This window comes from Squalius cephalus (assembly GCF_949319135.1).
Source record: "Squalius cephalus genome assembly, chromosome: 19".
NCBI lineage: Eukaryota > Metazoa > Chordata > Actinopteri > Cypriniformes > Leuciscidae > Squalius > Squalius cephalus.
The window spans coordinates 5,108,304-5,128,737 of record NC_137140.1 but is presented as its reverse complement, the minus strand read 5'-3'; the positions used below and the strand labels follow the sequence as shown (position 1 = coordinate 5,128,737).

The 20,434-nt window shown below is 38.7% G+C and overlaps 1 protein-coding gene across 1 annotated transcript in view; it reads left to right on the top strand.

Annotated features, from left to right (window-relative positions):
• Nucleotides 1–20,434, top strand: part of LOC307147053 (uncharacterized protein) — a 130,402-nt gene that overhangs the window by 13,862 nt on the left and 96,106 nt on the right. The window contains exons 3-16 of the mRNA XM_079851503.1: nucleotides 4,235–4,406; nucleotides 4,519–4,793; nucleotides 7,779–7,936; nucleotides 8,206–8,440; nucleotides 8,884–9,011; nucleotides 10,075–10,341; nucleotides 11,035–11,130; nucleotides 11,237–11,369; nucleotides 11,676–11,797; nucleotides 11,938–12,216; nucleotides 12,333–12,428; nucleotides 12,526–12,661; nucleotides 14,385–14,512; nucleotides 14,612–14,881. Of these exons, the coding sequence (XP_079707629.1) occupies nucleotides 4,235–4,406; nucleotides 4,519–4,793; nucleotides 7,779–7,936; nucleotides 8,206–8,440; nucleotides 8,884–9,011; nucleotides 10,075–10,341; nucleotides 11,035–11,130; nucleotides 11,237–11,369; nucleotides 11,676–11,797; nucleotides 11,938–12,216; nucleotides 12,333–12,428; nucleotides 12,526–12,661; nucleotides 14,385–14,512; nucleotides 14,612–14,881 (2,495 nt within the window). The remainder of the gene's footprint in view (nucleotides 1–4,234; nucleotides 4,407–4,518; nucleotides 4,794–7,778; nucleotides 7,937–8,205; nucleotides 8,441–8,883; nucleotides 9,012–10,074; nucleotides 10,342–11,034; nucleotides 11,131–11,236; nucleotides 11,370–11,675; nucleotides 11,798–11,937; nucleotides 12,217–12,332; nucleotides 12,429–12,525; nucleotides 12,662–14,384; nucleotides 14,513–14,611; nucleotides 14,882–20,434) is intronic.

The following is a 20,434-nucleotide window of genomic DNA, read 5'->3' as shown; positions in this document are numbered from 1 at the left end:
ACATCTGAGTTGGACATTTTACCCACTAGCTTTTTCAAATCTGTGCTTCATCTAATAGCAACTGATGTGCTTTTAATAATTAATACTTCTCTACTGAGCGGCATATTTCCCAAGTCCCTTAAAATGGCCGTTGTAAAGCCTTTACTTAAAAAGAACAACCTGGATGTGTCTGTCCTTAACAACTACAGACCCATATCAAATCTACCTTTCATCTGCAAAATAATTGAAAAAATTGTTTTTAATCAAGTGTCTGCTTTTCTGACCTCAACTTCCTGTCTTGATCTCTACCAGTCAGGTTTTAGAGAATACCATAGCACTGAAACAGCCCTGGTTAAGGTAGTCAACGACATTCGGCTAAATGATGCTGGAAAAACCACTGTTCTTATGATGTTGGACCTCAGTGCGGCGTTCGACACTGTTGACCACAGCATACTAGTAGAAAGACTTGAATGCTGTGTGGGTCTCTCTGGCTCGGTCATCTGCTGGCTAAAGTCTTATTTAGAGCACAAGAGTTTTTATGTGTCTATTGGTCATCATGCCTCAGCTCATATGTCCCTAACATGTGGTGTCCCTCAGGGTTCAATCCTTGGCCCTCTTTTGTTTAAATTGTACATGCTCCCGCTTGGCCAAATTATGAAGAACCATTCTATTAGTTACCATAGTTACCATAATATGACACACAGTTATACCTATCCTTGTCTCCCAATGAGTTTGCTCCCCTTGAATCCCTTTACCATTGCCTTAATCAAGTTCAAGACTGGATGTCTAAAAACCTTCTTAAATTAAACACAGACAAAACTGAAGTAATTATCTTTGGTAAAAAGGATCAGAGACTAAAGACTGCCACACTATTGGGAATGAAAGGTTTTGAGGTAGCGGAAACCGTGAAGGACCTCGGGGTCATTATTGACAGCGACCTAAGCTTCAATAGCCACATGAAGGCAGTCACAAAATCGGCTTTTTATCAAAAACATTGCGAAGGTTAAAAACTTCATATTACCGGTAGACTTAGAAAAACTTATTCATGCTTTTATCACCAGCAGGGTGGATTACTGTAATGGTCTTTTCACTGGTCTCCCTAAAAAAACAATAAAACCTCTTCAAATGATCCAAAATGCAGCAGCAAGGCTATTGACCAGAACCAAAAGAAAAGATCATATCACACCAATTTTAAAATCTCTACACTGGCTACCAGTGATCTATAGAATTGATTTTAAAGTCCTTTTACTTGTTTTTAAAACACTAAATGGCCAAAGACCTCTCTATATAGCAGAGATGTTTGAAACATATAGCCCCTCAAGATCACTTGGATCAGCAGGAAAACTCCAACTGGTACAATCCAGCGCCCGTACCAAGCAGGGAGAGCGGTCCGTCTTTGGAACCATCTTCCTATAGACATTAAGACCTCTCCCACCATCTCCATTTTTAAATCCAGACTAAAAACAAAACTCTTCTACGATGCCTTCCACTAACCCTCCCTTGCACCTGTGGTCTGTAAGCTCTTATGTTTTTATCTGTGCTGTGTTTTTGTTTTTATTTATCTGTTTTGTAATTATTTATTTTGCTTTTCTGTGTATTATGTTCTCTGTGAAGTCCCATGTTTTCATTTTACTCAAATTATTTTAACTATTTGAATCGATTGACATGACATTTTAACTAGTTTTAACTATATCTTAATTGTTATGATTATGTAAAGCACGTTGGCTACCGTTCTGTGTATGAAATGGGCCATATCAATAAACCTGAACCTGAACCTGAACCTAAAAGAGTACAGTATCTCCAGGTCAAAACACAAGAAAAAAAGAAACAAGTGTTAAAAGCATTGCTTAAGTACATTGTAGTCTTTGACAAAAAAACACAATTTTCTCAGCTTTTATTCAAAATGTTGCTTTTTTTATGAATCAACCCCACATTTAAAACTGCCGTCCGTAGTTTTTCCTCTTTATCGCCATCTCTATTCGAAATCTGCAATTGCAGTTTTTCGCGGAATTATCAAGTTTACGTGGGTTGTGCCTCGGCACAGCACAGCGCGGATGAATCCAATGTTTTGAGGAGAATGTGCGGCTGTCAATCATCGCGCCGGTGTGGATACTGGCATTCGCAATCACAGACGCTACTCTTTGAAAGTATGACCAACATAAGAATTTTTACCGGAAAATGTCATCTGAACAAGTAACATCCACTTTTGTTCTGACCAACTAAGGGGAAAAAAGCATTGCAGTAAATCACGCTGATTAAATCTAATGATCGCTTATGTCTTACCTGTCCAGCAGAATCTGCGTCCTTTTTTAACCCCTTCAAAACACGGAGTTCACGCCACCTTTCAAAAGCCCTTCTGATATTTATCCTTGTTTTCGCATGGGCCCGGTTGCAGTCTCTTTTTTTCTGTAACCACTCCGAAGTCTTTTGCATTTTACAACCAGTGAATCTCCAGTTGTCACTGGTGATTGTCGTTTGAACCTTTCTGGATCCGCCATCAAATTGATAAGTTTAATTATATCAAGTGCTGTGAGAAAAGGCTATAAATCTTCACCTCCAACATCCTCACACTCATAGCCTACTAGCCGAGACTCTTCTTTATGTGTACAGATGTGACGTAATGACGCAAAGACATGCTCGACTTTCAAGCGGAAATCCACCAGTACCACTGGAATTAAAAACTTTATTACAAGCTTACCGTTTTGAATCGAGCTAAGGCAAGCAGATAGTTTTGAACACTGGCTGGTTACTTGCTCAATTTATTTTGGATAACTTTTAACCCAAAAAAGTTATGGACTGCAGATTTAAGTTTTGAAAAAAAAAGAAAAAGAATACATGAATGAAACACCTTTTTTTAAAGCAGAGGCTCTGTTCTTTCTTTTGATGTATCACATGTTTAGATATTTCTAAACAAAATATTCTTGGGGCCCTTGAAAGTTATGATATGATGATAAAATGATAATGCTAAAATGATTAAATAAACTTGAAAAAAAAATGTAAACACTGACGAGAAAACTTAAATTAGAGGTCTATGTTTTCAAGTGGATGAATATTTTGGTGGAGCAAACACAAGCTACAGCTGGATTCATAGGAAGTGATTTTCGGCTTATTCATGCCAAACCAAAAGGAGTATCCTTACAAAATGCTTGAATTTATACACTAATGTTGAAAAATGTTGAAATGTGCACAAATTCTGCAACAACTAGATTGTGAACCACACAGTCATGTGATTCATCTTGAACATAGAGGGCCCTATCTTGCACCCAGCGCAATTGACTTTGTACACCGACGCATGTATCATTGCTATTTTGCACCCGTGCACAGCGGACTTTTCCCTCCACAGACGCACGTCGGTTAACTAAGAAATACACTTGCGCTCCCCGGGGCGGTTCAGCGCAAAGAGGAGGCGTGTTCCGGCGCAAACGTTCCCTCATGCTATTTTGCAGGTTTAGAAAACAATTCCGCCACTGACCGAAAAAAACTAGTTTAAAGTCAGTGGCGCGTTGCGCATGTTATTCATATGCTATTTTAAGGGCGCATGCTTGCCCATAATCAATGTAGCGTGTGCACAACGCGCATACACTTTGATTCTCTCATCTACACACAGGTTTCATTTTTGCAAATCATAGCCTACATTATTACGATAGATAGATAGATAGATAGATAGATAGATAGATAGATAAACAGTTTATTATAAAAGCATACATCTAGCTTACACATTTACCCAAATTATCATACGCCTGTTCAACCAAAGTTAATTTGGGTGTGTTTCTCCATCCTCAACGGCCCTGATGAGAACGTCGGTCTCCTCGGCTGTGAACCGCTCCTCGTGTGCGCCTGGCAAATCCGGCGTTATAATAGCAATCCGCCATGGAACAAGCACGCCTGCTCTTAAAGGGAATGTGAGATGACGCTCTGATTGGTTTATTTCACGTTACGCCCAAACCACACCTATGAATAATGAAGCTTCTTCAGACCAACCCATTTTAGATTTGCGTCGGGCGAAAGAGTCATTTATCCCGCCGGTATAATAGCAACAGCGCCCAAGACCCGCCCACAAAGTTACTTGCGTTTTGCGCTTGATACTTGCGTTTCAGATCGTTAAAATAGGGCCCAGAGTGTTTGACTGTTTTATTTAACTATACCTCTCCTTTTACTCTTTATAGGTGACACAAGAAAAGCTATAAAAGTAATGGGTTTAAACTATAAATCTCAAATTTGGTGAATTATTTACAGTTCTTACTATTCCCTTCAGAACAGGGTTGTGGGTTTTCCACACTGAACACTAGTATTGTGGCAGGTGAAGATGCACCTGTGGGGAACTGGTCTTGGCAGGTCCATCTACACATTTTTGACTATTACATCTGTGAAGGGTCCCTCATCAGCCACGATTGGGTGCTCACTGCGGCTCACTGCGTTTACTTCTTGTAAGAACACAAAATAGATATACATAAATTAAATAATTAATAAGATTTAATGTGAATTTGCAGTTGTTATTCTCAGAGCTAACACACTGAGAGTCTTTTCTTCCACATTCAGACCCCCAGCCAGATACTGGACTGTTTATCTGGGCAGACAAAGCCAAAACACTTCAGTCTCTAACCCAAACGAGGTGAGTCGAGGAGTCCAATCCATCATTACACATCCAGACTATGTCCCTTCACAGTTGACCAATGACATCGCCTTGCTGAGATTGAGTGAGCCAGTGAACTTTACCAGCTACATCAGCCCAATCTGCCTGGCTGCTAATGACAGTGTCTTTCACACTGGCACCACCTGCCGGTCCACTGGATGGAGACAAACCAGCTTTGTAGGTAACGATCATCAATTTGCGCTCATTGAACTACATGTAGTCTGGTCTGGATTATGTAACCAGATGAAAAAATAAAGTACTTGTCATTGTACCACATTACATTGTACACCTTACTAGTAGTTGTACTGATAAATTTGGACACTTTATTTTCCTTATACTTTTACAGTTTTTCTCGATTGCTTAAACACTATAACCAGGCTTTTGAACAAAAATTTCAAAACCATAATGCCATTTTTCAAAAAGCACACCCATTTCACTAAACTATAAACACTATTCCCTGTTTTGACACATGAGTCAAATTTGTTGAACTGTCACTGCAAAACTCTACACACAAATCCCTTCATTTCTCATTGCCTACACCATGTTGTCATATAGAAAGCACTAGCATTCAAAATTGTTCACTCAATCAGCACAGCTTCAGCTCAGTTAGCACACAATTATCCAGGTGGAAACACTAAGAGTCAAAATTTAACACACATCAATCAGAACCTTCAATAGATATATAAAAGGGCCCAAATCAGATTACTGAGTTTTGGAACAATGGATCCAGAAAGACATGAAGGAAGAGGGATAAGAATGAGGAGGAGGAAGGGCAAGGGCAAGCAGACAAATAGTCTCAGATGAAATTCAAGCCCCATAGTTGCCCATGTGTTATTCAATGGTATGACTATGAGGGAGGCTCGGCTACGAGTAAGGCCAAATTTGAGTCGCTTTACCGTCGCCTCGAGAGCCTTCAGGGAGGTGTGGTGGCAAACAAAATTACTGAATAAGAGACAAACATTTCCAATAGTCTTTGATGAGGTTTATTTTCTTGCAAGAAAAGGCCAGCAGTCGTACAGTCACACAGAGTGGCTGCAGAGTGTGACAGTGAAGGGAGGGCATCCTTTCTCCTTTATAGTCTGGACTCCCAGAATGTTATCTTTCTAGGCCAATGATGGTATTTCAACCGTATACGTGAAACATTCTTAGACGTGTTCATCATATTGTATCCTTGAGTGGAGACCCTCACGTTCCAACACTCTTTACCATTCCAATACAATTCGAATTCCATATTAGAATATGGTTTGTGTGTGCTCTTTTACTGTCATATGTTGGTCACACACATCTTACTGTAAGTAAATATAAAAAAAAAATTTAGAGGAGAGAGTAAAAAAAAAAAAAAAAAGAGTAAAACAGGGAAAAAAAAAAATTTGTGTGTGTGTTTTCTGTGTATGAATAAAAATGTGCCAATGTATCCATTGGTTGTGTCTTTTGTGTTCATCGTGTGAAAAGGTTTGTGAGGGGGAACCACAAGCAACATAACTTACCAGTTTTGGAAATGTTGTTTTGAATTTATTGCACCAGTGTCTTAGACTATGTTGTAGTGTGTGTGATTTTGATGGCTTGTGTGTCCAGTCTGAGGTCAAAGTTTGGTTTTTCAGCAAGAGTGAATGGTTTTGAGTGTAGAGCTTCATTTTGACCTGAAAATAGGATGTTTGGGGAATTGGGTGAGACGTTATGGATTTGTGTTTATAGTTTTGAGAATACGAGGCATAGTTTCAAGAAATGTGTTTAAGCAATCGAGAAAAACTGTAATTAGGACCCAAATACAGTAACCTGACATTACACCGTAATGGAAATCTTAGGATGTCTCTTACATAGTCAAAAGCTGAAGATAAAAGTACTGTACTAAAACCAAAGTCCAGATTTCCTTCAGGCAATACGGGCAAAATAGGATACAACATAGGCTTACATAAATATTACAGCATCAACTTGAAATCAATTATATCCAATTAAAATATCCATTAAATTTAAACATTTTTCTTTACTATGTTATTGCTCCCTTCGTCCTCTTCTCTACTCCATTGATTTAAAAATGTCTTGCTTTTTACCTTAAAAAATGTCTTGCTCCTTACCTTAATCATCTTAATGATTCTAAATACAATATTGTAAAATATCTAGAATTAATTTCTATATTTTCTGATACAATTCACATCATACAAAAATTGTATGTAACATTTATGAATACTTTGTTACATTTTTATTACCTTAATCTTAAGATTTATCTCAGATTTCTTCATCACTTTCCCTACCATTGCTTTTTCCATCGAGGCCATGTTCCTCGATGTGACCTCATCAGCTTAGGAACATAAAAACCCAGAATTGTCAGTCATATTCAAACTTGGCACATGAATATGGCTAATTTCATTGACTGAATGAATTACAATTATCAAAATGCAGTTACACATTTCATGCATTTCATACACAAAAGACAAAAGTCGCATTTCGTTAACAGAAATGTAAAGACTGCACTTAATTTAATGCACAAAAACTGACTTCAGGAAATAAATTCATTTAATTCCATTTTATGCATATGAAAAACTAGCCTGGCTCCGCCCTCCTGCGTACTTCCGCTCAATTTTATTTCCCTTCAGTACTACGTCTGGGATTGTGGTGTATTCTTTGGTTTTCTCCGATCATTTTTTTGGCGGTCCAATCAGCGAACAGAGGGAGTGGCTGAGAACGATGACGTTGAGGTCGTGCGCTAGTTTGAGTTGTAGGGTTATGTCACGACCAAAGGTTAGTGATTGGTTATGGCAGGTCCAGAGTGACTCTGGGCAGATCCAATAGTTTTAAACTTCAACAGAGTACCCGCCTACAAGGAAGTTAACGCTTGTCAATGGAGAGAGGCCAGACTCCCTGTACAAATGAAATGTACGAGAGTCTGGTAGAACCAGGCTAATGAAAAACACCTTTCGTTCATGGACTGCATATGTCCATCAAAAGTTTAAAAAAATTGTGAGCATTTATGACATTTTTTATGGAAGGTGTTTTCTGGTATCCATTAAATTAAAAATTCACTCAGCCTTTATCTTTTAATGGTAAGAGAATAAATTTAACATGTATTTTATAATTATTGTTTAATCTGTACTGTGAGTGAATCATAAAGTGGTCCATATTTTCATCAGAATGTCTTAAAAGCCTGTTTTCTTGATATGACAATTAGGTGCTAAGCCCAGTTCTGGAACTCTGCTGGAAGTGCAGATGAAAGTGGTGGGGAATAAGGAGTGTGACTGCAGGTTTCAAGACATTACATTTTGGGACATAACAATCACTCCGACAATGATCTGTGCTGGAGGAGAGACGGGCAAAGGAACATGTTATGTAAGTTACAACAGTTCCCACAACATTGTCGAATTCTTGATTGTGACACTATCCAAAGGGTTTTCATTAACATGCAAGGCTATGAAGCAGTTCCAGTGTTTAAAACCATATTGTCCCTTAATATCACTTTATTGTAATTTAATATATTAAATAACACATGTACATGTATTATCTTCAATTAATTTAAGCTTTCTTCAGACAACATCGGTTCCATTTTAAAATGAACATTTTAGTAGTATGATTTCAATTTTCTCTCTTTCATTTTTTAGGGAGATTATGGTGGTCCATTACAGTGTAAGCAGGATTCTGAATGGATCTTAGCTGGTGTCACTAATTGGGGGATTTCTTGCTTCACTGGATTTGGTCCTGACAGTTATGCTAGAGTATCCGAATTCCATTACTGGATCTTGGAAAATGTTAATGGATCAGACGTTGAATTTGTGACTTTTAAATCTGATGGTGAAGATAAGGACAGCAGCTTCCTGTGCTATGGAGAAGATGCAGGTAGAGTATAAACATGGTTCTGTAAATGTAATTGCAAGTAAGAAATAGAACAATACTTTTACTGCATTTATTAAACTTGGGTAGGGTTTATTTCTACACACACACACACACACACACACACACATATATATATATATTTTATACATTATATTTAGGAGCAGGTAAACTTAAAAAACCGGACATCATAAACGGGTGCACTTGAAATATCTTATTTATGTACTTCTTAGTATCTAATTTTATCAGTCAAGTATTTTTTTTGCAAGCATATTGTTTCCTGGCAGACTGATTAGACCTGTGCACCCCAACCTCTGAAAAATGTGTAGTAGCCAGTAAACAGACCGAAAGTGCCAATTCCAGCCAGTTCTTGCCATGTAACAAAATGTGACATTCCCTACATCATAATCATGGAATTCTGTTCTGTTTTTTTCCTCAATATTTTATAGTTTCAGGCCTTTTCTACCCATTTGGAAATCAAGACATAAAGAATCCCTCTGAAGATGATGGAAGCTCTCCAATTGTATTTTTAGAAAAACGCTTTGTATATTTTGGACGTGTTTATCAACAGACTAATGTAAGAATATTGTCTTCATAAATTCTGTGTATGTATGAGTGTACATACAGTGCAATTATAAAGTAGTCAGACTTCAATCCATACCCCATAATGACAAAAGATTTGTGATAATTCATTACATTTATTCAAATTAACAAACTGAAATATCACACTGACATAAGTAATAAGACACACAGTACTTCTTTGAAGCACCTCTGACAGCAGTTACAGCCTCAAGTCCTTTTTTGGTAGTGATGCAACAAAATTTGCACACCTTAATTTGGGGATTTTCTGCTATTCTTTTCTGAAGTTTGATGTTGGAAAATCATTTAAAAAAATCATTAAAAACAGTTAAGAAATGTAATCAGCATGTGATTTGTCTAAAAGATATTATTATATATATATTATTATTGATATTGATATAGTCAAAATTGTCCTTTTGAGGAATCATTTAAAGAGTTAGTTCACCCAAAAATGAAAATTCTGTCAGTAATTACTCACCCTCATGTCGTTCTAAACCCGTAAGACTTTCGTTCATCTTCAGAACACACATGAAGATATTTTTAATAAAATCTGTGAGCTTTCTGTCCCTCCATTGACAACTACACAACTGACACTTCAAAAAGTTCATAAAGAGGTCGCAAAACTAATTCATATAAATTGAGCAGTTTTCTGAAGAGACACGACAGCTTTATATGATGAACAGATTGAATTTATTCTTTAAATGATCTTCATTTGCGTTTAAAGATGATTGAAAGTCGTATGGGTTTGAAATGACATGAGAGTGAGTAATTAATGACAGAATTTTCAGTTTTGGGTAAACTTATCACTTTAAGCTCAATCGCTCAATCCTTCCCAGTCTTACATGGCCTTTTTTATGTTATATTATTTGTAATAATTTTAATTATTGTACTTTTTAAAAACTTGTATTGTAAAATTACAAACCTCATATAATGAAATTAATGTAAAATAAAACAGAGCATGCACTGTACATTTGTTGAAAGAAAACAAACTTTTTAAGAGTTTCAGTCTCTGTTTTATACTACCAAATCTCTTTTATAATATTGTTTTATCTCTGCTTCAGGTTAATAACAACGGGCATTTGACATTCGATGGGCCTCTTTCAGATTATTTACTGTCGCATGTCAACAGAGACATCATTGCTCCACTGTGGACAGACATGGACAACACTGTCACTGGAAACATCTCCTATCGTCAGGTCACCAGAGGCGGACTCTTACTAGCAGCCTCAAACAACATAAACCAGTATTTTCCCAATCTGAACTTCACTGCCTCATGGCTGTTCATTGCTACTTGGGATAAAGTACCATACTTTAACAACCCACAATCTGTAAGCCAGCCTATTTGTTAATGGAAAAAGTATTTTTAAAGTATAATTTTTGTGTTCTAAGCATTTAAGCAAGTATTTGATGGGATATATTGACATGTTTAATTCCAATATCTTTTGGTGTCTATAAACACAAACAGATGACATCTGTCTTTTTAAAGTTGATTGATTTGAAAGATAAAGTTTAGTTTTCTTTCTTTTTATTTCTCTAAGAATGCAGGTAAACCCATGTTAAGCCAACATATCTCCAAATTGTTCAAAAATCAAATAACCTTTAACTATAGTTGTAAAACTGACAATAAAGATGTGGTCACATTTACCATTGCTCTGTGAAATTTCACTGGCAAATTCCAGTCACTCCAACAGGAATCCCCGCGATCTAGAGTGATTTCGCTCAATTTCAAGTTGGTCACGCAAATTCGATGTGATATTGGTTTGAAAGTCACTTCTGTGTGAACAGTGTTTTATACATTTGCTACACTACTGACAATATTAACCTTTTTTTGCCTGTAAATTTAGCTAAAATGACGGTACCCATAATTTGGGTGAAAGAAAGAGGAAAACTGATGATTATTAAAGCACATAAATGGGAGGATAAATTGCTTTTATTTAAGTTACTGCAGAATTAATCAAGCATAAAGATGGAATTACTCTCTGTCTATGAGCTATTAGGATAATTTTCTATTTCTGTTACAGAGTTCATCTTTTCAAGTTGTTTTGGTCTCTAGTGGCTCTCTGTCTTTTGTCATGATGAACTACGGGAATATCTCCTCTACGGATCAATGGTTTCAGGTTAGAAATAATTAGAACTGTATCTCTGAACTCTGGCACTAAGATAATTTTAGAAAACTTTGTGCCGCAAAGCTTTTTTGATGGTGATAGATTTTTTTCTACTCAGGCTGGCTGTGGCACAATAGACTCAACAAATTATTCCTCAATCCCTGTGTCTGATGAAAATAAGCTGTCCAACTCCAGCAATGTCAATGTCCCGGGACGCTGGGTATTTCGTGTTGATGGTGGACCTGAAGAGGGTAATCCTTTGACTCTGGGCAATGACTTTTTTGAAACTATGATCTGATCAAATCAGACCAATTACACTTATAACTAAAAACCAATTACCAATTATAACTAAAAAAGTAGTAGAAAATGTTTGTGACCAGTGTAATAAGTATACATTTAAAGCTGCTGTAAGCTGTTGGAAAACCATGCATAAAATATCCCTGATACATTTTGCACAATTTTAATTTAGGGATTTTTGCAGTTGGACTTTGTTAAAACACTCAACCATTATAACCACTAAATAATTTAATATTAAGATGTTCCTATTTCAATTGCAGGAATTTTTTACCCGAATGGAGATGAGGATACAAAGAACCCTGCGGAGGATTTTGGAAGTTCTCCACTGATCACTCTGGAGCAGCCATTTGTCTACTTTGGGCTTGTTTATAATCAACTATACGTAAGCAGCATTTTCACATTCATGACATTTTACACTATCTTAGTTTTTTTGAAACAATGTGAATAGCTTTATATTCCGCATTAAGAATGTTACTTGAAAGTCCAGATGACTGAGCTTTCACTGTTTTGGTCTCATAACAGGTGAATAACAAGGGGTACTTGACTTTTGAAGAACCGTTTTACCAGTGGTATCCCTATGATTTTCCTGCATACTCGACTAGAGACATCATCGCTCCGCTGTGGACAGACATTGACATTACAGATAAAGGAACCATCTCTTACCGACAAGTAACAGATGGTCATCTCTTGAATCGGGCCTCTAGAGACATAAACCAATATTACCCCAACTTGAACTTCTCTGCCTCATGGGTTTTCATTGCAACGTGGGATAAAGTACCGTACTATGGATACAGGCGGACAGTAAGTCTCTTTTTGGTTAGATTGAAATAGCAGCAGTTTCTTGCACATAAATGTGTGATACGGAAACAGAATCCCATGTTCTCTGTATGTATGTAGTAATTCCCTTCATTTTCCAGGAGTCGACCTTTCAAGTGGTTTTGGTGTCTGGCAAAAACATGACATTCACACTCATGCATTATGGTCCTATTGCCCCAGCCGTAGATCGTACTATGGTAAAGTAATTTGAAAAAGACACTGAAATCAAAATATATTATTTTTATCACTATGATAAATGTAACTGAACTTTTTGTCCTGTTATTTGATTGACAGTCTGGATATGACACAAGTGATTCAACTGATTTCTTTTCAATTCCTGTTTCTGACACCACAAACCTGTCATACACAAGCAATGTTAACGTCATGGGTAGATGGATTTTTCGAACTGACACTGCATCAGAACACAATGGTACAGTAATTTGATAGTAAAAAAATGCATGGCATGTATTACATATCATGTTTAATTTTCATTGACATTTATGCATTTAGCAGATGCTTTTATCCAAAGCGATTTACAAAAGAGGAACATAGAATTTATCAAAGAGCCAGCTAGAGAAGAGAAGAAATGCAGAGAAGATTTTTATGTACTACAATTCTTGCAATGGCTTCCTGTTAAATTCAGGATCGATTTTAAAGTTCTCCTGTTTGTCTAAAAGTCCCTATCAGGCCTTGCCTCCCAGTACATCTGATCTTACCATTCCCTACTCTAGAGTTCTCAGATCAACAGCTTTTAAAGCTCCCTCATTGTAATTTTAAATCGAAAGGAGATTGTGCTTTTTCTGTGGTAGGTCCCAAACTCTGGAATGGTCTCCCATTCCACATCAATTGCCACTTTTAAGTCTTATTTAAAAACTTTTTTATTTTCTTTAGCTTTTGAGTAAGTCGTGTTTGATTTGTTGTATGGTTTTAATGTTAGCGTTTTTTGTAAAGCACTTTGGGGCAACATCTGTTGTTTGAAAATGTGCTATATAAATAAAGTTGCTTGCTTGCTAATGTTGTAGAGTGCAAACCTGCATGACTGGGCCGATGATGAGATGTGGTTGGAAAAGCTCAGCTGGTCATCAAACATTACCCCCAGGTTCCTTGCTGTCCTGGCTGGTGTTAGTGTTGTGCACCCCAGTTGATGTTGTGGTTAACTGATGTGTTTGCAGGGATTACAAGTAGTCTTTGCAAGTTGAGCTGCAGATGACGCTCCTTCATCCAAGCAGAGATGTCTGAAAGGCAGGCAGAGATACGAGAGATATGAGACATTATGGTCATCAGGTTTAAATGAAAGATAGAGCTGTGTATCATCTGCAGTGGTAGAAGAAGCCATGTGCGTTTATGATCGTGCCCAGTGAGGTTGTGTAAATGGAGAAAAGAAGAGGAGAGAGCCCTGGACCTTGAGGCACCCCAGTGATTAGCTGATGGGACTCAGACACCCCTCCTCTCCATGAAACCTTGAAAGATCTGCCAGTGAGGTATGACTGAAGCCATCGAAATACAGTACCTGTGATGCCCAAGTCCGAGAGGCTGGCCAGGAGGATCTGATGGTTAACGGTTTTAAATGCCACAGAAAGGTCCAGCAGAATAAGAATAATTGACTTGGAAGAGAGGAGAATGTTCGTCCTCCCGTGTCTTGAGGGGTAACTGATTTTGTTTTGGTAGTAGGATATCTTGGCAGAAGAAGCACTAGAGGAGAAAGAGGACAGGAGACAATGGTACATACTCAGGTCAGCAGTGTTTAGTCTTGCTGCATTTCCTCTCAGCATTCCTGAGCTTGGTTTGATGGTCATGGAGACCATCTGTGACCCAGAGGCTGGAGGGTGTTGAACGTGCTGGCCAGGGGCTGAGAGGACAGATATTATCAAAGCAGGATGTTAATGTGGAGCATAGAGTGTCCGTTGCTTCAGTGACATCAAGAGAAGAGAAGTGGTAAGTTGGGGGGAGGGATGCCGAGACCACAAAAGGAAAAGCATGTAGGGGAGGGAGAGCAGAGGTTACGATGAAAGGAAACCAGAGGATAGTTGTTTATTGTGTTGTTTATATGTGTTCAAAACATGTAGAACAATTATTTGAGCAGCTAAATGTTGTGAACTGCTGGGAGTTGCAAATAAAATAAAATGCTGAAAAGTAAATGTGTATGCTTTCAGGACTGTTCTATCCATTCAGAAATAGGAACAAACTTCAACAGAATGGATTTGGATTTTATGGATTTCCTGTCAGTGTCTATTTGCAGACACCATTTTCTTACCTTGGGCTTACATACAGCTATATATATGTGAGGACACTCATTTAGCATTTTTGCATTTTGACTTTTTTTAAAGTAATTTATCACTAGCCATTAAAAGTATTTGTCTGTTACTTTAAACCCATTTAGGTTTACAAAAATGGATTTCTTACTTTCAAACGGCGATTGTTTCCATCAAGTCCTCGAACTTTTCCTGCTTACACAAATAGAGACTTTGTTGCTCCACTATGGACAGATATTGACAACAGTGACTGTTACTTCCAAGAATTCAGCGGTGTCCGAGTACTACAGCGAGCCACAAATGATATACGTCAATATTTTCCTCAAAACAATTTCACTGCAGACTCAGTTTTTGTTTTTACTTGGGATAATGTGAGATATTATAATACTTCAGCACAGGTAAGATTTGTTTCAATATTTGTTTTAATTAAGTTGGCTTGAGAGAGCCAACTTACTGAACTCCTATTTAAACTTATTAAGTTGGCTTGAGAGAGCCAACTTACTGAAATCCTATTTAAACTTATTAAGTTGGCTTGAGAGAGCCAACTTACTGAAATCCTATTTAAACTTATTAAGTTGGCTTGAGAGAGCCAACTTACTGAAATCCTATTTAAACTTATTATTATTATTAAGTTGGCTTGAGAGAGCCAACTTACTGATATTGTACTTAAACTTATTATTATTATTATTATTAAGTTGGCTTGAGAGAGCCAACTTATTGAAATCCTATTTAAACTTATTATTAAGTTGGCTTGAGAGAGCCAACATATTGAAATCCTATTTAAACTTATTAAGTTGGCTTGAGAGAGCCAACATATTGAAATCCTATTTAAACTTATTAAGTTGGCTTGAGAGAGCCAACATATTGAAATCCTATTTAAACTTATTATTATTATTATTCCGAGACTAAAATTTCTATATGAAACTCCTCCTAGAGCTTTAACTCTACATACTCCAAACTCGGCTCAGACACTCAAACTGATCTGACTCGCGTTGCTATATCTTTTCAGACTGATCGGACTTACGGTTTTCCTAAAAATGACGATCAAAACTCGGAAAAACTCCCATTGACTTGCATTGGGGAGTTCTAAAAAATTCAAATTTAGATTCAAACTCACCAACCGACGAAAATTCAAATCAAAATACCTTGAAGACTAAACCAAACTGCCGTTCTATATACTATATGAGCCATTGAGACTCATTTAAACTAATGAACTCTAAACTCATACACTTATAAACTAATTAACTTATAAACTCATGAATTCATAGACTTATGAACTCTTAAACTCATAAATTAATAAACTCTGAACTCTTAAACTCATTTAAACTTATAAACTCTAAACTCATTTAAACTTATAAACTCTAAACTCATTTAAAACTTATAAACTCTAAACTCAAAAACTCTAACACTTATAAACTCATCAATTTATACACTTATAAACTCTAAACTCATAAACTCTGAGTATGTGTGTGTGTGTCACACACACACACACACACACACACACACACACACTAAACTCATTTAAACTTAAACTCTAAACTCATTTAAACTTGTAAACTCAAAACTCGTAAACTACTTTAAACTTCACACCACTTTAAACTTAAGTTAAAGCTTCCAGCTCCCAAGCAACTCCATAGCAACCAAACTTGAGTACCCTAGCAACCGTTTTGCAAGACCTATATCTCTGTATCAGAACATCGTATAGAGATGAGGTTTGGCTCTTTTGACTCATGCTAGCAAACAGCACTTCCAACATGCTACACATGCTAGCAGTGAATAGCTACATGCTAATAGTAATGAGTTAAGTGCTATATCATGCCAAGATCATGCTAAGAACTCTATAAAGACTCCATAGTAACCATCTGTGACAACTACCAACCACGTAGTAACATCATAGCAACCACCCAGAATACCTTAGCAACACCATAGCAACCACCCAGGACACCCTAGCAACCGCCTAGCAACCACCTAGAATACTCTAGCAACCACCTAGCAACACCATAGCAACCACCCAGAACACCCTAGCAACTGCCTAGCAACCACCCAAAACACCCTAGAAACCGCCTAGCAACCACCCAGAACACCCTAGCAACCACCTAGCAACACCCTAGCAACCACCCAGAACACCCTAGCAACACCCTAGCAACCACCCAGAACACCCTAGCAACCGCCTAGCAACCACCCAGAACACCCTAGCAACCACCTAGCAACACCCTAGCAACCACCCAGAACACCCTAGCAACCACCTAGCAACACCCTAGCAACCACCCAGAACACCCTAGCAACCGCCTAGCAACCACCTAGAATACTCTAGCAACCACCTAGCAACACCATAGCAACCACCCAGAACACCCTAGCAACTGCCTAGCAACCACCCAAAACACCCTAGCAACCGCCTAGCAACCACCCAGAACACCCTAGCAACCACCTAGCGACACCCTAGCAACCACCCAGAACACCCTAGCAACCACCTAGCAACACCCTAGCAACCACCCAGAACACCCTAGCAACCACCTAGCAACACCCTAGCAACCACCCAGAACACCCTAGCAACCGCCTAGCAACACCCTAGCAACCACCCAAAATACCTTAGCAACTGCCTAGCAACACCCTAGCAACCGCCTAGCAACACCCTAGCAACCACCTAGCAACCACCCAGAATACCCTAGCAACCGCCTAGCAACAGCATAGCAACCACCCAGAACACCCTAGCAACAGCATAGCAACCACCCAAAACACCCTAGCAACCGCCTAGCAACCACCCAGAATACCCTAGCAACCGCCTAGCAACAGCATAGCAACCACCCAGAACACCCTAGCAACCGCCTAGCAACCACCCAGAATACCCTAGCAACCGCCAAGCAACACCATAGCAACCACCCAGAATACCTTAGCAACCGCCTAGCAACACCATAGCAACTACCCAGAACACCCTAGCAACCGTCTAACAACCACCCAGAACACCCTAGCAACCACCTAGTAACAGCATAACAACCACCCAGAACACCCTAGCAACCGCCTAGCAACACCATAGCAACCACCCAGAATACCCTAGCAACCGCCTAGCAACACCATAGCAACCACCCAGAACACCCTAGCAACCGCCTAGCAACACCATAGCAACCACCCAGAATACCCTAGCAACCGCCTAGCAACACCATAGCAACCACCCAGAACACCCTAGCAACCGCCTAGCAACACCATAGCGACCACCCATAACATCCTAGCAACCGCCTAGCAAAAAACGTTCTGGTCCAAACTTTCTCAAGCCAACTTCAAAGTTTGTCTCGACGAACTTTTGCATCTAGTTATTATTATTCTTCTTGACGGAAAAAAATCTGACTCAAACTCCTCCTAGAGCTTTAACTCTACATACTCCAAACTCGGCTCAGACACTCAAACTGATCTGACCAAGTGTGCTATATCTTTTCAGACTGATCGGACTTACGGTTTTCCTAAAAATGACGATCAAAACTCGGAAAAACTCATTCAAAAACTCCCATTGACTTACATTGGGGAGTTCTAAACTCACCAACCGACAAAAATTTAAATCTAAACACCTTGAAGACTAAACCAAACTGCCGTTCTATATACTATATGAGCCATTGAGACTAATTTAAACTAATGCACTCTAAACTCATACACTTATTAACTAATTAACTTATAAACTCATGAATTCATAGACTTATGAACTCTTAAACTCATAAATTAATAAACTTTGAACTCTTAAACTCATTTAAACTTATAAACTCTAAACTCATTTAAAACTTATAAACTCTAAACTCAAAAACTCTTACACTTATAAACTCATCAATTTATACACTTATAAACTCTAAACTCATAAACTGTGAGTGTGTGTGTGTGTGTGTGAACACACACACACACACACACACACACACACACACACACACACACACACTCTAAACTCATTTAAACTTAAACTCTACACTCATTTAAACTTGCAAACTCAAAACTCGTAAACTATAAACTTCAAACCACTTTAAACTTAAGTTTAAAGCTTCCAGCTCCCAAGCAACTCCATAGCAACCAAACTTGAGTACCCTAGCAACCGTTTTGCAAGACCTATATCTCTGTATCAGAACATCGTATAGAGATGAGGTTTGGCTCTTTTGACTCATACTTGCAAACAGCACTTCCAACATGCTACACATGCTAGCAGTAAATAGCTACATGCTAATAGCGATTAGTTAAGTGCTAAATCATGCCAAGATCATGCTAAGAACTCTGTAAAGACTCCATAGTAACCATCTGTGACAACTACCAACCACCTAGTAACACCATAGCAACAGCCCAGAATACCTTAGCAACACCATAGCAACCACCCAGGACACCCTAGCAACACCATAGCAACCACCCAGGACACCCTAGCAACCGCCTAGCAACCACCCAGAATACCTTAGCAACTGCCTAGCAACACCATAGCAACCACCCAGAACACCCTAGCAACCGCCTAGCAACCACCTAGAATACTCTAGCAACCACCTAGCAACACCATAGCAACCACCCAGAACACCCTAGCAACTGCCTAGCAACCACCCAAAACACCTTAGCAACCGCCTAGCAACCACCCAGAACACCCTAGCAACCACCCAGAACACCCTAGCAACACCCTAGCAACCACCCAAAATACCTTAGCAACTGCCTAGCAACACCCTAGCAACCGCCTAGCAACACCCTAGCAACCGCCTAGCAACACCCTAGCAACCACCCAGAACACCCTAGCAACCACCCAGAATACCCTAGCAACCGCCTAGCAACACCATAGCAACCACCCAGAACACCCTAGCAACCGCCTAGCAACCACCCAAAACACCCTAGCAACCGCCTAGCAACCACCCAGAATACCCTAGCAACCGCCTAGCAACACCATAACAACCACCCAGAACACCCTAGCAACCACCCAGAATACCCAAAACACCCTAGCAACCGCCTAGCAACCACCCAGAACACCCTAGCAACCAACCCAAATACCCTAGCAACCGCCTAGCAACCACCCAAAACACCCTAGCAACCGCCTAGCAACCACCCAGAATACCCTAGCAACCACCTAAAATACCCTAGCAACCACCTAAAATACCCTAGCAACCGCCTATCAACCACCCAAAAGACCCTAGCAACCACCCAAAATATCCTAGCAACCGCCTAGCAACCACCCAGAACACCCTAGCAACCGCCTAGCAACCACCCAGAACACCCTAGCAACCACCCAAAATACCCTAGCAACCGCTTAGCAACCACCCAAAAGACCCTAGCAACCACCAGAAATATCCTAGCAACCGCCTAGCAACCACTCAGAATACCCTAGCAACCGCCTAGCAAAAAACTTTCTGGTCCAAACTTTCTCAAGCCAACTTAAAGTTTGTCTCGACGAACTTTCGCATCTAGTTATTATTATTCTTCTGAGACTAAAAATTTCTATATCAAACTCCTCCTAGAGCTTTAACTCTACATACTCCAAACTCGGCTCAGACACTCAAACTGATCTGACCAAGTGTGCTATATCTTTTCAGACTGATCGGACTTACGGTTTTCCTAAAAATGACGATCAAAACTCGAAAAAACTCATTCAAAAACTCCCATTGACTTACATTGGGGAGTTCTAAAAAATTCAAATTTAGATTCAAACCGACCAACCGACAAAAATTCAAATCAAAATACCTTGAAGACTAAACCAAACTGCCATTCTATATACTATATTAGCCAATGAGACTCATTTAAACTAATGAACTCTAAACTCATACACTTTACTAACTAATTAACTTATAAACTCATGAATTCATAGACTTATGTACTCTTAAACTCATAAATTAATAAACTCTGAACTCTTAAACTCATTTAAACTTATAAACTCTAAACTCATTTAAAACTTATAAACTCTAAACTCAAAAACTCTTACACTTATAAACTCATCCATTTATACACTTATAAAC